At 44.0% G+C, this 18,445-nt stretch overlaps 1 protein-coding gene across 1 annotated transcript; it reads left to right on the forward strand.

The window, feature by feature from the left end:
* Window positions 1-579: 579 nt before the first annotated feature.
* APMAP (adipocyte plasma membrane associated protein) lies at window positions 580-13,469 on the forward strand. Its single transcript, XM_027453550.3, has 9 exons — window positions 580-857; window positions 3,676-3,792; window positions 6,782-6,897; window positions 7,889-7,981; window positions 8,900-9,016; window positions 10,239-10,413; window positions 10,912-11,046; window positions 11,412-11,604; window positions 12,640-13,469. The coding sequence occupies exons 1-9, from the start codon at window positions 766-768 to the stop codon at window positions 12,847-12,849; spliced, it is 1,248 nt and encodes a 415-aa protein (XP_027309351.3). The 5' UTR covers window positions 580-765; the 3' UTR covers window positions 12,850-13,469.
* The last annotated feature ends 4,976 nt before the right edge of the window (window positions 13,470-18,445 follow it).

Here is an 18,445-nt window from a genome sequence, read left to right on the forward strand (position 1 = left end):
AGCAGGGAAGATTGTGTTTCACCACCAGCATACCACACAGATGACACTACAGCTGTATTGCAGGGACGGACACTGAACATCCTCGTTAGCCACTGCTCGGGTTACCTCCAGCAGCTGCCTCTGGAAAGCTTCCCAACTCCACACTGGGAAGCATCTCCTACAAGTTCCAGGAAGAGCTAGATAACAAGGCAGGTGCCCTGGTGATCCATTTATTTGGGAATTGGTAAAGTGGAGACTGTTTTCCAGCCTAACACAATTATAATCAGGGGCTGCCTCTGTAGCCAGCTAACGCCACAGCAACTTATCTCAGTAACAAGCTTCTGCTTTTAAGCTAGGCTGGTACAAAATGTTCATTTTCACCTCAAAAATGGGAAATTCGGGACGGGGAATTATTCCCAAGTGAGTTTAGAAGCTTATAGCAGTGAGCTTGCCCCTGCTCCGTCCTGGATGGGCGGATTTGGGGCTGTTCAGCCACTTTTGGAGCTTCCCCTCTCCTCTTCCTCCTGCTTGGTGCCCCAGTGCCCCCTGGTGGATAACGGGGGGGCTCCGTGAGGGGGCTGAGCCGAGGGGGGGGCTGCGCTGAGCCGGGACCGGGCCTCGCTTGGGGAGCCCGGAGCCTCACCGGGAGCCTCCCGGAGCCCCCGGGGTGGCCACCGGAGAGCGGCCCCGGGGCTACCGAGCACGCAGGCGCCGCCGAAGCCGAGCTGGGCGGGCCCGGGGGCGGGCAAAGGCCGGGGCCGAGGCCGGGGGCTGGGGCCGGGGAGGATGAATGAGGCCGAGGGGCTGCGGCAGCGCCGGCCGCTCCGCCCGCAGGTCATCACCGAGGACAGCCCGGCGCAGGAGGCCAAGGAGGGCAGGTGGGGCTGCGAGGGGGTGGGGGGGAACCGGCCCCGGGCTCCTCCGAGGGCTTCGTGCAGGGCTGGGCTCCCTGGAAAGTATTGGCTTAAGGGGTGGCTGCTTTGGGGGTTTTCTGGCCTTTTTTGGCCTTTTTTCTCCTCTTTTTCGTAGTGCTCGTGCTTGGTTAGCGAAGCGATGCTGGTGACCGTGCGGTATTTGTGGGTGTGTGGGCACCGTGCAACGCCTTGGTTGGGGTCTGGGAAGGGCTGCAGGAGGAGGCTGTGGTGTAACGAGCAGCCTGCGTGTGTTTCGGACTCTCGTAATACCCTTGTGAAAGCGTTGTTTGCTTGCGGCGAGGTTCAAAGTTCTGCTTGTAGCTTTCTGCGCAGGCATTTTGCTCAAAGTTGGCTTGGCTGTAACAGCAAGGTGGTAGCTGCCATCAGAAAGCAGGGTTTGGGCCCTGCTGAATGACCTGTGTGATGACGAGCACCGCTCTGGCTCCCCGCGTCTCCTCTTTGAGCACCTCACAGGTTCTCCTCTCTGCCCTTCGGGGCCATCAGGCCGAGGGAGGCGCTTTTGGCTGTGCGGTGACCTGCACACACAGACCCCTTTCCACCAGCATCACTTAGCATGTCTTCCTGCCTTCACCCTCCCTTGCTAACTTTTCTCAAATCAGTTGTGTTTCTAGGACTCCAGCAGCGATCCAGAGTATCCATCGCCCCAGCAGGTCCTCAGGAGGATGAGGCAGCTCCGGGTTGCTGGTTGTGGTGACCTCTAGTGTCTTCTTGTCAGCCTGCTGTCTTCAAGAGCTGGTGCAACAGCTTCTCTTCTTAGGTTCTCAGTGCCAACTGACTGACTGTTGTTATACCTGGAGCCTGGGAAGTTGTATCCTTGAGATCTGTGGCTGGAGTCCGTGCGAGTTTAATTTTCAGAGACGCAATTAGCTAAGGACCTCCGTTTTGTTTATCAGTGTTAGTAAACTAACTTCAGCGTTTCTTTCTAGCAACCAGTCCCTGACTTACAGTTGTCTGTATTCGGTATTGGGTATGTTCCGTTTGCTTGCTTTTGCAGTGATCCTCGGCATCTGACTTCTCAAGTGTTTGCTGTTGTTTGTTTGCTTTTCTTTAAATTCTTGTGGTTTCAGCAGGATCTAAAGTAGGTCTTGCAGTTTGCAGGCTTGAAGTGCGATTTTGCACGTCACCTCATTCTTCCTGCTTCTTTCCTTTATTGTCAATTCCTTGCAAGTTTGAGTGAGGCTCAGAAATATGACCTTTACTTACACCATGCTTTCAGGAGCTTTAATTAAGTTGGCTTTCGCAGATGAGTTCCTATTCATCTTTATTAGCTTCCTGTTGTGTGAGCTGTTCTCAGCTGTCACAAAGATGCTTAGGTGACTGCTGACAGCACTTTTAATCTCACAGCATTGAGCCATCATCTTTTGAAGGACAGTGGAAGGGCAAGGCTGACAGCTGAAGTCTTTGTATAAACCTGGGGGCCCTCTCATATCTCTTCTACTCTCTCCTTTCCAAATCCAAAGGGAAAAAGACTGGAATGCTGCTTCCCCGAGACACGTAGTGTTAGAACAGATAGTGCTGAAATCTGGTGGTTCATTGCAAGGTCAGCCTGGCCCTAGGGAATTACGGAGAGGTCAGTCAATGTGGATGAGAAAGCTTATTTGAAGCAGTTTCTGTATCTGCTCACGTCATCTTGGATGGAGACAGGCTGACTGCTGTAACGTTGCTGAAGTGCACGAAGGGGATGCTGCACTCTTGAATGTGAGAAATAAAATTGATTTATAAGTATGTCTGAGAGCAGGACCCAAGCAGGGTTTGCTGGTGGTGCATCCTCGGAGTGGTCGCCTCGTCAAAGCCTAGGTCTAGGCCTAGCTCTGTGCTTTCTGTCCCAGCAGGTAACCCCAAAGGTTACCTTGAGGCTGACACCAGTACTGCGTGCACATGCCTTTAGCTTTCCAGCTGTGGTATTTGTGCTCTGGGCAGTAGTTCCTGGTTTGTTCTGCCTGGATGATGTGCTGTCCTTCACCAGCTGAGTGGAAGTGGTCCAAGGATTAATGCAGAGCGATCGGGCACTGTTGGCCTTCATTTGTTTCATGCTGCAAAGAGACTGGCTGGCTGCACCAGTGAATATTTGAGAGTAGCTAAGATTGTGGGAGCTGCTTTCCTAGTTCAAGGCTAGGATTTATTGACCGTGGCTTTGTGCTTGGTTCTGTAAATGCCTGATTGAGGCTTCTAAGCTTGTTGAGAGCAAAATGTTTAATTCCTATGAAAAAAACAGTTTTTGCTGTTTTGCTGTGTGTTAGTAAATAGATGATGCTTAATTTCTTCTGCATGTTAGGGTCAAGTTTTGAACCAGTTTTCGCTAAGTCAGGGAAGGATTCAATTAATCTCCTCTGATCTTTGTTGCATTAGTTGCTTGAACTTTTTCATCTAAAATTCATACCTAGCTTATTTCTGTTATTTGAAAGATTCTGAGAGGTGTAGGTTTAACTTTGTGCCGTGATAGAAACTGATGCCAAAACTTTAATTCAAGTTTTTTAAAAAAATAAAATATTGGTTTTCAGTCAGCTGTAACTTGTAGCCTACGTGAAACCTGTGTGTGATACTACTCCCATAGTATGCTGTTGTGCTAAGGCTGGATAAATGTCCCTTTCTCTTATATTAACCCAGTCAAAGTGGACCTTTGACAGTATTTGAGACAGTGTTTGAGCAAAAGTGTTTGTGCTTCTGTTTGTAAAGAAAACAGGCTGTTAAATATACATAAAAATATTAGATCTTAAATCAGCTTAGCGTGTTAATCTTATTTCTTGTCTGTTCTTGGCAGCACTTACAGCAGCAAGGTGTTCCGTGTTACCTTCTTGACTTTGGCTGCAACTCTAACTGTGCCCCTGCTTGGAGCAACTGTTCTGCTGGATTGTCCTATAGACCCCCAGCCTATAAGGTAAGTTGTTGGTTTGTTTTGAAGGCAATATACTGACACATAGCTACTTGTATGTGTTCTGCTTTTTTTTTTTTTTTTTAAACAAACGAGTCCACAGTGTAAAGTGATTTCAACTGGATTAAGAAATCCGGGAGTGATTGCAGTATTATCCAGTGCCATGGCTTGCTTCACATACCCAGTCTGTTTCTGAGTCATCCTGTGTGGTTGTGTGTACTGATCGGGGACTTACTGAATTATTTTGTTTGATCGTTAATCTACAAAATGTTTTTCCCGCTGTCCAAGCTGTCAGCAGCACTTGTCGTTACTTACGTGTGCTCCTGTCTTCAGGGAGAAAAGAACTGCTCTTTGACTAGGGACCAATCTGTACGGCTGTACCAGAGCTGTGCCTGTTTCTGTCAAAGAGAGACTGTTCATCTCAAGATGTGAACTGAAACGATAACCTGACTGGGTGGATTTGGTGCTTCGTACCAGCTGAACCATATGATGATGTTATAGTTAAATGCAGATCTCACAAAGCAAATGCTTCTAGGTGATTTCTGCCTGGAAACATCTGAATCAATGTCTGCGTCAAATGTGGAATGTAACAGTGAGTAAGCTACACGAGCAGATGAAAGGTGTGTTGAGAGAAGTTGCATGTGCAACACCACTGACTGCTAGTGTAGTCAGGCTGTTTAGTGCTTCTGGCAGTTTGAAGTAAGTGAAAATGCTCAGTCGGCTAAATATTTATGATCAATGCGATAATTCCTTAATGAAAAGGAAAACCAACACTGCAGATATCTCCAGAGTTGAAAGAAACTGTTAATGTGCTCGTAGTACTTACGAGTCTTGCCAATAAGCTATTAGCCATAAGCTGCCTAATTGCAAATCTTAATGAAATGCTTTCTCCTGTGGCTGGGTTTAACAAAATATTCTCTGAAATACATTGCAAGTAAACAATTTTGGAAGCCAACAGGATATGTCCGTAAAGCTTTTCTTATTATATTGTTCTCATCTAATTCTTGTCCAGTATAACAGTGTTCTGCATGCTTACATATCTTGCTCTGAGTCCGTTTTACAATTATTCTTCTTGTCCAAATCACTGGCTTGTATTGCTTCACGTTCTTAATTAGGTGTTTAGCTTTGCTGCTAGGAGTGATTTTGGTCTGTACGCCACAGGGTAATTCTGTGTGATGTTTATGAAGTGCTTTGAAACAGCTGAAGTAGATGCTGTTTGAAGCAATCCCTTCAGTGAAAGAATACACAGAAATTCTATTCACCAATGATGATGTTATTCTGGTAAGACACTGGAAAAAATGAGGGATGGGGGCATGGGAAGCAGATGAGATCTGCAAAACTCTGCACGAAATTTCTGCAACTCTGATTTATTCCGAGTTCTTTCTTTGTAAGTCTGTCTTAGATAGTACTGATCCTGGGGAAGATTTTCTGCTTGAAAACATAACTGGCCAAAGTTCCCAGCAAATGAGCTCCTTATCTGGAGCAGCTGTTATCTTCATCTAAAACATCTGATGCTTGGAAGAAGGCATGGAAAACCAATTTGTGATAGCACTGTGCAGGGAACTTTGCTGTAAATCTAGTGTGGACAGGAGCAACTAATTCAATTGATTTTGTTGTAAAATAGTAAAATAGGCTGAAAGGAAGGTTTGCTGTCTGTATGTGTTTTTCTCTCTCTTTGCATTATTTGTATTGTGTGCCTGTTCTCTTCAATTGTCATAGCTTTTACAGTTTGCAGTTTCAGTTGACTTTCTTTCCCCTAATTCTAGAAATGTCAATTACATTCACCATATGAACAGTATGGTTGCAGTGTAGCTTGTGCTGAAGATGTCCTGGATCTTGTGAACCTGGGCACATTTTGGAGTCAAACGTTGTCTTTTTAAGATTCTACAGGTGGAAGGCATTTGCTTGTGATCATATAGGGGGTTATTTACATTAAAAATTCAAAAATTCTTTCAAAGCTTGACCCTGGGAGCTTTAGCACGTTATTGTGCATGAACAGCTAATGAGCTTACCACTGTGGGCAAGTATGCAGCATTAGTAATGACTTGAAATCCTTAACTCATGGAGACTGTGGCAGTGTGGGTGTGTTTTTAAGAACCTAAAACACTGGAATATTATTTGTGTTTATTAGCACAATTAGAGCTGGTTTTGGAGCACAGTGCTTTGTATCCTGGCACGTGAGTTGAAGCTGTATATGCATTTTGCTCCTAGCTTTCTTCATATTTCTGTGGTTGATTAGAACTCTGGTTGACTTGAACCTGGCTATTTATGTGAATAAGGGCTTGCAAGACTGCACCTTACTCTTATTATTTTTAGGTTTCAGTTCCCTTTATGCACAACTTACTCCTTTGAGCTGATCTTTCTCTATAGGAATGCATTCCAATTATGAACCTGAATACATCTTTCAGTGTGGTATGAAAACATGCATGTTGCGTGCTTAAAGTGCTGGAACACTTTTTGCACTATTTATTAATTTTATTTATTTATTTTTATTGTGTATTGTAAAATGACAGGCTTTTAAGTTCTAAAACTGTTTTGGTTAGGAATTTGCATCCATCTTTCTGGGAAAAATAATTTTATGTGATGTATAAATAAAACAATGTGCTACAAACAACTTATTCAGCTGAGTAAAAGAAGAGTAACTCTTTTGTGTTGTGGCAAAGCTGAAGCCTTTGCCTTTGTGTAAGGAAGACGAACTGGGAATGTGTTATTGGACTTAAAGCAGTTTTCCAGACATGCCTTAAGAATACATGATTTCAGCTTTTCTTTCCACATCAGCAGAACCAGAAATTTTTGATGAAATCCCTGATGAACAAGAGTTGTTTTTTTCCAGCTCGCCAGCTGTATTTTCTCTTTTGAAATGTGCTGTATGTGAAGCATAGGTCAGGTTTGCAGGAGCTGGTAAACTAGGGAAAAAAACAAACGATCCAACTTGTTGCTCAAGTGTGTTTGCAGATTGGTGCAAAGGGTCACGAGGTCTGTTCTGTTTTTGCAGTTTGAAGGAACCTCCCCTCCTGACGGGTGTTCTAGAGCCCAATAGCAAGTTACAGAAAGCTGAGCGGCTATGGGAGAATCAGCTGGTTGGACCCGAATCCATCGTCAACATTGGCGGTAAGCACTGACAAAAGCTGCTCAGTAGGCGTACCTTTTATTTTCCTTCTGCTGTATCTTCTAATGAATTAGTAGAATATTTGTATATGTATTTTCCCCAGCAAGAAAGCACTCCAAGTTCCTTCCTCAGGTGACAGTTTTGTTACCTAGTTTTGTCAGTCTCATCAGAAACTGTTCAGGAAACCTCCTTGCTTGTGACAACTGAGCTGTGGGTGAAATGAACAACCAGACTGGGAGTAAAGTTTGTATGAATAAAAGTTGAAGTCTTATACCCTTTGAGAAGTATAATTAGCAAACTTAGAAGTTAAATTAGAGATGGAAAAGCCCAAGACAATAGTCACTTGTCACTTAATCTGGATATGTGGAAAAGTTTACGTGCTGTTTGTATTCAGTGCATCTGCCTCATGGCTTGGCATGAATACAGTAATTTAGCAGTGCTTTTGGTTTGGGTGGATGTTAGGTTGCTATGTCTTTTGTAATTCTTCTTCAGAACAGATGCAGTGTGGGCATTGGCAGTTTAAACCTCTTCAGTAGTGCTCAGCAGCCTGTGGGAACTGAGTCAGAATTAGAAGTTTTGTCTGGTCAGTCTCTCCTTGAAAAGAAATAAGATGGAAGCAGTACCTGATTATGTTTTGTGGTGATGTAGAAATTTGCCTGCAGGGATCAATTCGATGACTAGTCATTAAGTGGTTATGGTGGTTTTTAGCTGAGGAGTGGGGCCATTTATGGGTGAAAATCTTTATATCCATCTGCTAACTCCTAAGGCTTGAATCCTTCCTCTTCTTTTCGAGTAGGAAGAAATCTAACCAAGTGCTTTTATTTGCTTTCATCATTTCCCCCTTTCCCTATTTACTCTTGTTCCCTGACTGAAGAGCAAGATTTACAGTATTTTAAACATGATTTCTACTTTGTGCTAATATTTCTATCCCATAGAAGGATGTTTGCCACAGTAGATTTGTGATCAAGTTAATTACATGGGTTGTTTTTACAGATGTGCTATTTACTGGGACAGCTGATGGGAAGATTCTTAAAATTGAAGATGGAGTTATACAAACGATAGCCAGAATTGGCCATGGTCCTTGTGGTAAGTGACAGCTCCTGTGACAATATCTGAAAACATCAGGACCAGGACTTGTGTTGATTAACTTTGGTGTTTTGTCTGGATTGCTCATGCAAGTGCATGTTGTCTTCTGTAGAGATTTTTTTTGTGTCATGACTAAAAGGCCTGAACTCTAATAAGACTGGCGTGGATGACTTGTCAGTAGAATATCGTGCATGAGGAAGAAGATGAGGTTGCCACCTTCCTTCTCTAGAATTTCACCTTGCATTTTGTTGTACCAATTTCCCTTTCTTCTGTTTGTAAGCACGGTGTGGGGGCTGCGTCTGCAGTTACTTGTTGAATTCCACACCTCTCTCCAAACCACTTACTTGCTTCGCCTAATGAGTTTCTCACACAAGTGAGAACAACTGGTAGTGGCTTGTTTATTAGTGTTATTAATAACTTGAGTGTTTGCAGCCCTGTGCTGGTCGCTGGTTAGGCAGAGGCTGTGAGCTGGAATTGTCGCTCAGCACAAACATACTCAGCATTTTAGGTATTTTATGTGGCTATTCACAAGATAAGGCTCTGGTCAGATCGAGAAGCATCATTTTGTCTGTCCAACAAGTAGGCAGGCCTGTTGACAGCCTTGAGGCCAAAAGAAACCAAAGTCTGCTGCCAGCTGTTACAGAGCTGGACTTTGAGCTTCTGGGGTCCCAAGCAATACTTGGGGCAGCTGTTAAATGCTCACTAGCCTGACAAATGATAGGATTACCTCTAGACTGATCAAAACATGGGAATATCTGTTCCACTCACACCTAGGCAAGTAAGAATCATTTCTTTAATGAATATGTGTATGGTACAGGCCACAGAGTCTTGTTAACCTATAGATGAACCTAATGTGGATAGCCTGAATGCCTTGCATTTATTTATATTTGTAAAACCATTTAAAAATTGTTTCCTAAGGAACCCGTGAAGATGAGCCAACTTGTGGACGACCGCTTGGCATCAGAGTGGGACCAAATAACACCCTTTTTGTAGCAGATGCTTATTATGGGCTCTATGAAGTTAATCCTGGCACAGGTATGACTTTTCTGCTCAGCAGTTCTCTTTTGCTGACAAATCTGGTCTTCATTTGGAGTTTTACCAGACACTGTAGGCTTAACAGCACCTCGCTTTTCTTTAGAGTGGTTTGCAGCTGTCTGGGTGAAACATGCCATGCACGAACATGACATTTATTTTCCTGTAGCAATCAGTTCCTCTCAATATCTGTCTAGATCAGTGTTACCAGTTGCTTATCTTCTGGTGATCTGTGCTGTTGACTGTCAACATGAGTACCTCAGGATTCATAAGCTCTGTGTAGTTGCTTTAGTTTTCTTAAAAGTAGAAAAATAATCTGCTGTTACATAAGCTTTTTGCCATGTTTGGTGTACTCTCATTTCTGCCTTAATCTTACTTCGTGTTAGCGAAGAGCTCTTCTCTGTAACCCCAATCTGTAGAAGGCAAATAAAGATGTAGTTTGTGTGGCTGAAGATCAAACTGCTTGCTCCTGCTGAGAAAGGCACTGCTGCTTTGTGCCCTTCATTGCATCTCCCCAAGCCAGGTCTCAGTTTCAGGAGCTCTGTTGTCAGAAAACTGTGGTTTGCTTTCTCGCAGGGTTGACTTTTTTTTTCATAGTTTACATCTCCACATTGGCTCTGGGTGGGGAGGGGGAGGCTGTCCAAATCCCAAGTCAGATGTATTGAAAGGGCTTAGACTGGGGGGCTTTGGGGGACCGTAATCGAGGTCTCACCTTTCAGATGGTAGGTAGCTACCATATTTGCTCTGTCATGTCAAAAGCAAACAAACAAACACCCATGCCCAAAGATGACTTTAATAGATTTTGGTCAATTTTTAGAGAATTGATCATTGTAATTTATCTGGTGATGTGCCAACTCTCTTTTCCTGTGGGAAAAGAGAGAGTAGTGATTGGCTTGCCTGAATTCTTTTACAAGTCTGGGACCTGAATTTGCGTTTGGTTTAACGTGACCTTCACAAACGTGAGAAGTTTGGTGCATATCAATAGGAAACATCTACTGTTTCAGCTTTTCTGAGTAGTATTTTCCCCTTGTCATTTACATTATGTTGAGTTGTTCCATTACAAAACAAAACCTTATTACTGAACAGGGGCAAAAATGGGAATAAAAAAATTAAAAAAAAAAAGTGAGATGCTTGCTAATTTTCTATTAATATTTAACTCATTTCCAAGGTAGGACATACAAAAGCTGGTCTTACGTATTTATTTTTTTATTTTTTTTTAAACCAGGTGAAACAAAAATGCTTGTGTCAACCAAAACGCCAATTGAAGGTCAGAAGTTGTCATTTGTGAACGACCTTACAGTGACCAGGGATGGCAGGAAAATCTACTTCACTGACTCCAGTAGCAAATGGCAGAGACGGGACTACTTATTCTTGCTTATGGAAGGCACAGATGATGGCCGGCAAGTATCCCTTCCCCGTGGCCTTTAACTTCATTTAAGCTCATCAGTAGGAATGGACTTGGCTGCTTCCTTGATCTCCAAGTTTTTATTTTTATGAACCACTTGTGCAAGCACTGCGCTGCCCAGGAGAGGGCTGAAAAATGCGTGGATGGTGCTGATGAGACCTGCAGCTAAGTAAATTTGATTCCTTTCCTTCCTTTTAGAGGATTGGAATGGAACATCCATTTTAAAAGGGAAGGTGTTAGCATTATGTTCTACCTAAATCTTTTGTGAATAGGCCACTTGTGATTGGCATTAATGTTTCTTCTGTGTTCATAAGCAAGCTCTTCTGTGTTCATAAGCAAGCTCTTCTGTGTTCAAAAGCAAGCATTTCCTGACTATTCTTCCTCTTTAATGTATGTGAAGTGCATGTGACCGGGAGGTAAAATATGTGGAGAACGAATGCGAGATGAGTAAATCTGTTTTCTCTCACAAACATGTATAATGCTTTCTTTTTAGCCTCCTTGAATATGACACAGTAACAAAAGAAGTGAAAGTCTTGATGGTGGGACTGAGGTTTCCCAACGGAGTCCAGCTCTCTCCTGCAGAAGACTTTGTCCTGGTGCAGGAAACAACCATGGCTAGAATCAGGAGGTGAGTGGGACTTCATTGAAATCATTGATATTCTGTATTTAAAGATAAAATGACTGAGCTGAATGACCCAAATACCTCCTACACTCTGTCCATGGCTAGTTATCAGTGGCAAAGAAAACTTTCCTCTATACATTTTTTTTTTTAATTTTCACTGGATACACTGCACTGCATAATCCTGAGCTCCTTGAGCACAGCAGAGTAAGATGACTTTTTCTGAGGGAGAACAATACATCTGTGTTTTATTTCCCTGTGCTAAACTAAGGAAACATTGAAGTTATTTTTAAGTGAATTCATTTTTAGACTTGTATTTATTAGTTAGACTGCTTGAGTTAAGATTTCTTAATCTTACTATTTATACCTTTCAGGTATTATGTGTCTGGGCTGATGAAGGGTGGAGCAGATATGTTTGTTGAGAACATGCCTGGTCTTCCAGATAATATCAGGTTAAGCAGCTCTGGAGGATATTGGGTAGCTATGGCAGCTGTCCGTCCCAATCCTGGATTTTCTATGTTTGATTTTTTGTCTGAAAAACCGTGGATTAAAAGGATGATATTTAAGGTAAGAAAAAAAAAAATCACTTTTAGTATAGGAATGGAAGTGATAAATACTTGTTTGTCTTGATTCTTCCTCCTCTTAGGAAGATTTTAAATATATATGTATATATTAGTGTTGTGATTGAAACTGTTGTGGTTGTCTCCAGGTAGAGCAGTCTGTGTAAACTAACTTTTACCTCTCTGAGTAGGAGGTACACATCTCTAAGTTGCCATCCAGCTTGATCTCAGAAGAGAAAGGGGGATTCTCTGTCCTAGTCATGCAGCAATACAGGATCTGTATTTGGATATATGAAGACTCCACCTTTATACCTGAAGTGCCTAGGCTGCTTACTGCTTGGTGTTTGAAGAGCATTTGGGAAATCTCGTCTTTTCTAACGATTGTCCTAGGCATCCTAGAAGACAGTATGCATTACATATGCTGCTAGGTGACACTTTTTGTTCTGACTCGATGTGCCTGTTATGTCACAAAACCATTTGAGATAAGGAATAGTAAAAAATAATATATTCTGTGAAGGGCATCTGACACTGAAGAAATGGAATGGTTCTCTATACACAATACAAAGACTTGAAAGTACTACTCAGAACAAAAACAAACAAAAAAACACCAAATCAACAGGCAACACTTGGCTGAAATGGCACTTACATCCTAAATGAATTCTTATCTGTGCTGTGCTGTCTCTGTAAAGCCTGCTGTTCTTCCTGGTGCAGTGCAGGATCCTTAACAGAGTAATGCTACAGGGAGCAGTGCCTGATGTCAGCTGCACCAGAACAAGCTGCTGCTTCCTGTGAGGACATTCAGTCAGCCTAGTATCAGTGTCCATTTCTGCTGGTCATTCCTTTAAAGTTGACTTTATATTTCTCCCCAGATGTTAATGTGTTAAGCCTATGTAATAGTGTTTACTCAAAATGTGCTCCTTTGTTTTTAGCTGCTTTCTTGGAGGTGTGTGGGATGGTCTTTCACTGTGTAAGTGTCTGACTTCTAATTATGTACAACAAAATCTTTTGTTAACTTTCTTTTTTTTTTTTCTTTTCTTTATAGTTGCTGAGTCAGGAAACTGTGACCAAGTTTTTGCCCAAGCGTAGCCTCATTGTTGAACTCAGTGAGACAGGGTCCTACAAAAGAAGCTTTCACGATCTCACTGGCATGACAGCAGCTTACGTTAGCGAGGTACATGAACACGACGGATATCTCTACCTGGGCTCCTTCCGGTCTCCGTTTATTTGCAGACTTAATCTTCAGCACGTTTAACCGTCCATACATGATCAAGTGCCACTGTCCTGTAATGCTCTAGAGGTACGAAGGAAGCATGTGTTTGAGACAGTGTGTGACCAAGGAGGAAAAATGAAGACAGCCTGCTAGCGTGTGCAGTAGCACTGTTCTGCTGCCGTAGGAAAATGTACGGCTTGCTGTATCTGTCCTCTTCATGGTTTGGCTGCTCTTGCTTTGGAGTTGGCATGCGTATTAATGTACGGTGGGGCATCTTCATACGGTTATATGCTCACACAAAATTGATTGCTTTTACAAACCCAACCCCGTTTGGAGTTTTCTTAAAAAGACATCATCTGTCACCCTTAATGCAACTGTACGTCTTCCTTAGGCCGGAAGGATTTATGATGTATGGAATTTAATCGTGTATGATTTGGATTGAAGGTGTCTTGCATGTGTTTGTTTTAAAGCCAACCGTTTAGGATTGATTACGGTGCATGTTCTAATGTCATCCCGTGGTGCTGTGGTAGAGACAGCAACATCCAGAACGTGCCTAGAAATAGAGTTCTACCATTCAGGTGTCTTCAATTCCAGCCTGTGTAATCAACATCAGAAACTGCAGTAAACAGTTAATCAACATGAAGAATCTAATTTGATCATTATCTGTGGATTCCTGTGTGTCTTTTTTATAGCATCGTAGTTGGATGATGAATGAAAGTTGCGTTTTCAATGTTATTAAAGACTAGTTCCAGTGGGTTTAAAGTGGGTCACTTAGAGTGTTACCTCCGTGTTTATCAGCTCCGGTAAGTGTCCTGTTCATTACATAGGTGGCCGTTTCTGAGGGGCATGGGAGGGAAGGGAATCCTCTTCAGCATGCTTTTTATGGAGAAGGGGGGAAGGTTTTGGTGAAGGTCCATACCTGAGGGTGGATATGGACAGAAATGTCCCCTGCAAAATCTTATAGTACTGGGTGAGGAAACTTTTGGAGGAAAATCTTGGAACGTGGTAGTAGCTCATGGATGCTTCCTGGCATTTCCAGAGGATATTATGTACCTCCTGCATTGACAGATACTCTGGAGAATCCAAGAAATGATTTTCTGACAAGCACTGCAAAGGAAATGCTGTTCAGTTTACACTTTCATTAAGTTTCTTTTTTTTTTTCACCTCATATAGGAACTTAATGGTGTTACTTTAGCAGCTGTGTGATTTTAGTACATTGATTCCTGTTCAGGGACTGAAGATTACTGCTTGTTCTCTTTCTGCCACTGGGTGATAGTCAAACATAGACTAACTCTGTTGCTCCGTTTTCTCACCTTTGAAAAGGAAATAACAAAGATTTGCTTGATGTATAAAGAACAGCACCAGAGAAAGGGCAGATGTTTAACGTGTCATCTGCTTTCACTGGCTTTCGTTTGCATATCCCTGCAGTAACAGAGACAGGCACAGAAGGTGATTGCTTTCTGTCAGAGCTCTGTCACTTTGTGCTGTGTTACTACAGACTGCAGCAGCCCCGTGGCAGGCAGCTGATGGGTGCTGGCTCAGGGTGACTTGCTCCTGTACAGGCTAGATCACATTCACAAGCTCTTTTGCTTGTTCCAGTGGCTACTGGGCTTGGGAGGAAGCTCAGTAAGAGGAAAAAGAAGCCTGGCAGATGAGTTGCTGCAGGCTCTGACCTCTGGTGTGGCTGAGCTTTGTGGGCAGAGACTGAGTGATTCTGTGGCAAGTGAAAGGCTGAGAAGCGTGACCTGCCTGGTGGACTCGTGCTATGGGAACACTGAGGAAGGGCTGAGAATGGGGCACTCTTGCAACATCTCTTCCTGGGAAAAGGGCAGGCTGTTTAAGCAGCAGCTGGCTAGCGTTGTTCTGCCAGCCCTTGTAGCTATTAGTCTCAGTCTCGTGGGACATGAGGATTAAACTTGGCGTGAGCTTAAATCAGGGGTGCCAGGTTGCTGTGGGGCTTGTTTCAGGTTAGTGCTTTGGTGGCCTTGAGGCAGGCATGGCTTTGTCTGTTTCTGCAAAGTTAGCTCTAGTGCTTGCAAAAGTATCTAACTGAATAACCTGTGCTGTCTTTTGTGGTGAAATGGACCTTGGTTGTTCAGACATGCCACATGTAATAGCTTTTGTGCAACTGATTCCCTTTTAGATCGCCTTCAGCACTTGGGATCCGTGTTGGTCACTGCATCTCAGGGAAGTTCAGTTGTTTCCTCTCCTTGCTGGTTGGTGGTGCAGTTTTTTTTCTGGCTGGACCTCTCCAGCTGGGCAGAGTGGGCCTCCAGCTACTGCTGCTTTAGAAATAACTGCAGGTGGATGGAAAGCAGGCTCTGCACTGACCTGGGGGCAGGAGGGGAGTTCTGGCAGCGGGCTTCAGAGGCAAGCAGGAATTCATCCCCATAAAAGTGTAGTGCCTGATGTTTTGCCCTGCCTCTTGTTGTGCCCCCCTGGTAACAGAAATTGCTGGTTTTGTCTGTGTTTGGTTGGAAAGTAGCTGAAAAGCTGCAGTCTAAATGAGTTTGTCTACAAGTTTAGCCTTTGGACTAAGGGTATGAGTGGAATTTTTCTCAATTTAATTTTTCAGATTGTATAAAACCTGTCTGCCCAGCTCCTGTGAATAGGGAAAGTTCATGGGGTCCCAGTCTGGTCTGCGGTTCCCGTTGTACAAAAGCAGAAATACCAGTCAAGTTTGTAAAGAACTGAACGTAAAACTGTGATAGGCTGCACAACTGAGCAACAAACTACACGGGGCCATGCCATTTAGCCAGGCTGTTGGTATTTTGTTTGTCACAAGAAGCTTAAAGCCTCAGCTAAAATGAAATGTTGCTATGAGTTAACCTTTCCTCACAGATGCGAGTTAACCTTTTTCCTCTGAGAGGTGATGTGGCCATCTCCTGTGTTTTGGTAATGACCTGAAACTTTTCAGCAAAGTTTTTCAGCGCTGTGCTTGGCCCTGGGAGCTCGAGCTCGATCTGAAGCAGCGTGACATGTAAGGCACCAGGTCTAGGAAAGAGCTGGTATGCTTGACTCTTCCTGATAAGAGAGGTTCCTGGCCCAACACTGCCAGTGATTCCGTGGCCACTAAAATTGAAAGGAGGCCACTTACTGAGGATGGCTGCAGTATCAGCAGGCACCTGGGAGGAATTGCAATACCAGCTAGAGGTGTCATGGTGCAGTTTAAGGCTCTTCTGGTGTGTATCTGAACTGGCACGAACTCCTTTTGGTGCTAATGAGAAGCCTGCTTTTACAGGCTCGTTCTAGTTCCACAGAAGTGTGAGTCAGGTTTCAGGTGGCTGCTGACACATCTGCCTTGAGCAACTGGGAAAGCTGGAAGTGAGGCTTGGAAAAAAAGACAGCTCTGCCTTCTCTTGCTTGATCTTGCCAGTGCAGGAACATGACATCTGTGCAGCTCTGGGGCCGGCACTTCTCTAGAAGTGGGAGCATTTTCAGTGGTGTTCAAAGATTTTGTCAGGACATGATTGTTTTGGTGTCAGGAGAAAGACTCTGTGGCTTCCTAAGAAGGGCAGAAACCCTCTCTGCACAACTCCGAGTGGGTTCTGAGGGTACATTCTGTGTTTTACACAAGCTTCTCCAAAACGTTGGGATGCAGAACTGGAAAACAGTGCCCAGTCTCCTGAGGGATGTGTATTTTAAAGATCTGTTTTGTATCACCATGTTTTTGTTTTGTTGGTGGAACAGATGTTTCTGCAGGGCAAAAACGTCAATAAAATTTTGCTGAAGCTGTTTAAGGTGTTATTCCCCAGCTAACTGCCCTGTCCCCGTTCTGGAGCAAGCATACAGTAGAGCTGCTGGAAGATGGTGCATGTACCTCACAACACTTCTGCAGAGTTTGCTTAGAAAAACTGGTGCTAGAAAAGAATAACCACACGGGGACCGACTGTAGCTCATTTTGCTTCTTTGTTTGAGGTAAGGACTGAAAGATTTAGCAGTAAATTGTCATAGTGACCTAAATACGAGTGGTTTCCTCCCAGCCAGCAGAAAGTCATGGCTCCATACAGAGCACTGCCAGTAAACCTTGCGTTGGTTCTGTGTAACTCCACGCATGACACCCCAGCTGCCAACAGGTTCTGGGTGTACCTGATTTCACAACTTGACAGAGAACTGATATATAAAGGCCTGCCATGTCCAAAATATGGAGCTGCTGATGTGAAGAGACTGCGAAGTGGTACATCAGTCAGAGTTCATTTATTTTGGTAGCTGGCAGGCTGTTTCCTATGTAATCAGTAAGTAGGAGTGTGGGGGGAAAGGCTGCATAGCACAGCTTTTGAACAAAAATGGGGGAATTTTGACTGACCTGCCCAGATCAGTGCAGATCACTAGGCTCTGCGAATCTCCAGTGAAATGTAGGCTGGCTTGGTTTGGGTGCACGAAGGGCTCCTCAGCCTGCAGCTCATCCCTCCCTAAGGCAGAGCTGTTAGGGAACACTACTCCAGAAGAGGCTGAGCATCCTCCTGAGGAGATGAGCTGAGAAAATTCGTAATGCACCAAGCACTTGTGCTTCCAGCATGCCTGGAGCACTGTCTGAAACCAAAGGAAACTGCTCCTTCAGCTCACTTGTAATGCTTCTAGATGAACAGATTCCTCTGAAGTACCAGCTTTGGTTTTCACAGGAGCTCTTAATGCTCTGCTGGGATTGTTCCTTTTTCTCCAGCAGCTGGGGTTGGCAGGATCAACTCTTCCTTCTCTCCTTAGGCTCTACGTTTTTTTATTGGATGTATTTATTTTTACATAATTGTCTTTGTAGCCAGGAGTAGATGTCAGAGCCTCTGCAAATGTATGAACTCCCAGTTTTAACTGGTAAACAGTCAACCTTGGTGTAAATTCTAGCAAAACTGCATCTTGGGCAGAGATGTCAGCTTGTCTGCTGGATGTCACGGTGACTCAGAGGCACTGAGCACTGACCTAAAAGAACTGCAGCTGGTGGTGCCCTCCTGATGGGAGACTGTTTAATGGCTGAATTCCGTCCCTAGCAAGGTGCTCGGAGGTGGACTAAGAGCTCAGCTGATGTTAGCCCTGCTCCTTCCTTTGATCATGATAACTGTTAACTACCTGGAGATGACGGATGCTGCTATTCCAGCGTGCCTTGCTTATTGTAATGTTACAGTAAACACTTAGGCTTAGATTTACGGCTGGAGCAGATCTGTCTTTCTCAGTAGGTGCTTGCTGGCTAACTTGGTTGCAAAGAGCTCCTCTGTGTTGTAGGAAATGCTGCCAATAGTTCTGTGTAAAGCATGCAGCTCTCCTTTGCTTCCAAACTAGCCTGTTTGGATAGAAATGTCTGAACAATCTTGCTGCATTTTCCTCAGGACAGCAGCACGAGCACGTTGTGTTTGTTACCCTGCATGATGCCAAATGTCTGGCTTTAACTCCTGTTTTTTAACAAAAGGGGGGTTGACCCTGAGTCAAGTGATCTGCCTGCAAAGGCTGTGGCACTACTTGGAGCAGAGGCCTCAGCTGTGCTGTGAAGAGCCCGCCTGGCTTCAGGGTTCTTGCACCTCAGCCTGGAGCCCATCAGTGGCCGTTCTTGACCAAATGATGGTTAAAAAGACTGAAAGTGGGGGTGTCCCTGCTAATAGGAGGTGCAACAGAGCTGCAGAGCTGTGAGAAGCAAGGGTGTATTTGTGGA

This window comes from Anas platyrhynchos, chromosome 3 (assembly GCF_047663525.1).
Source record: "Anas platyrhynchos isolate ZD024472 breed Pekin duck chromosome 3, IASCAAS_PekinDuck_T2T, whole genome shotgun sequence".
Classification (NCBI taxonomy): Eukaryota; Metazoa; Chordata; class Aves; order Anseriformes; family Anatidae; genus Anas; species Anas platyrhynchos.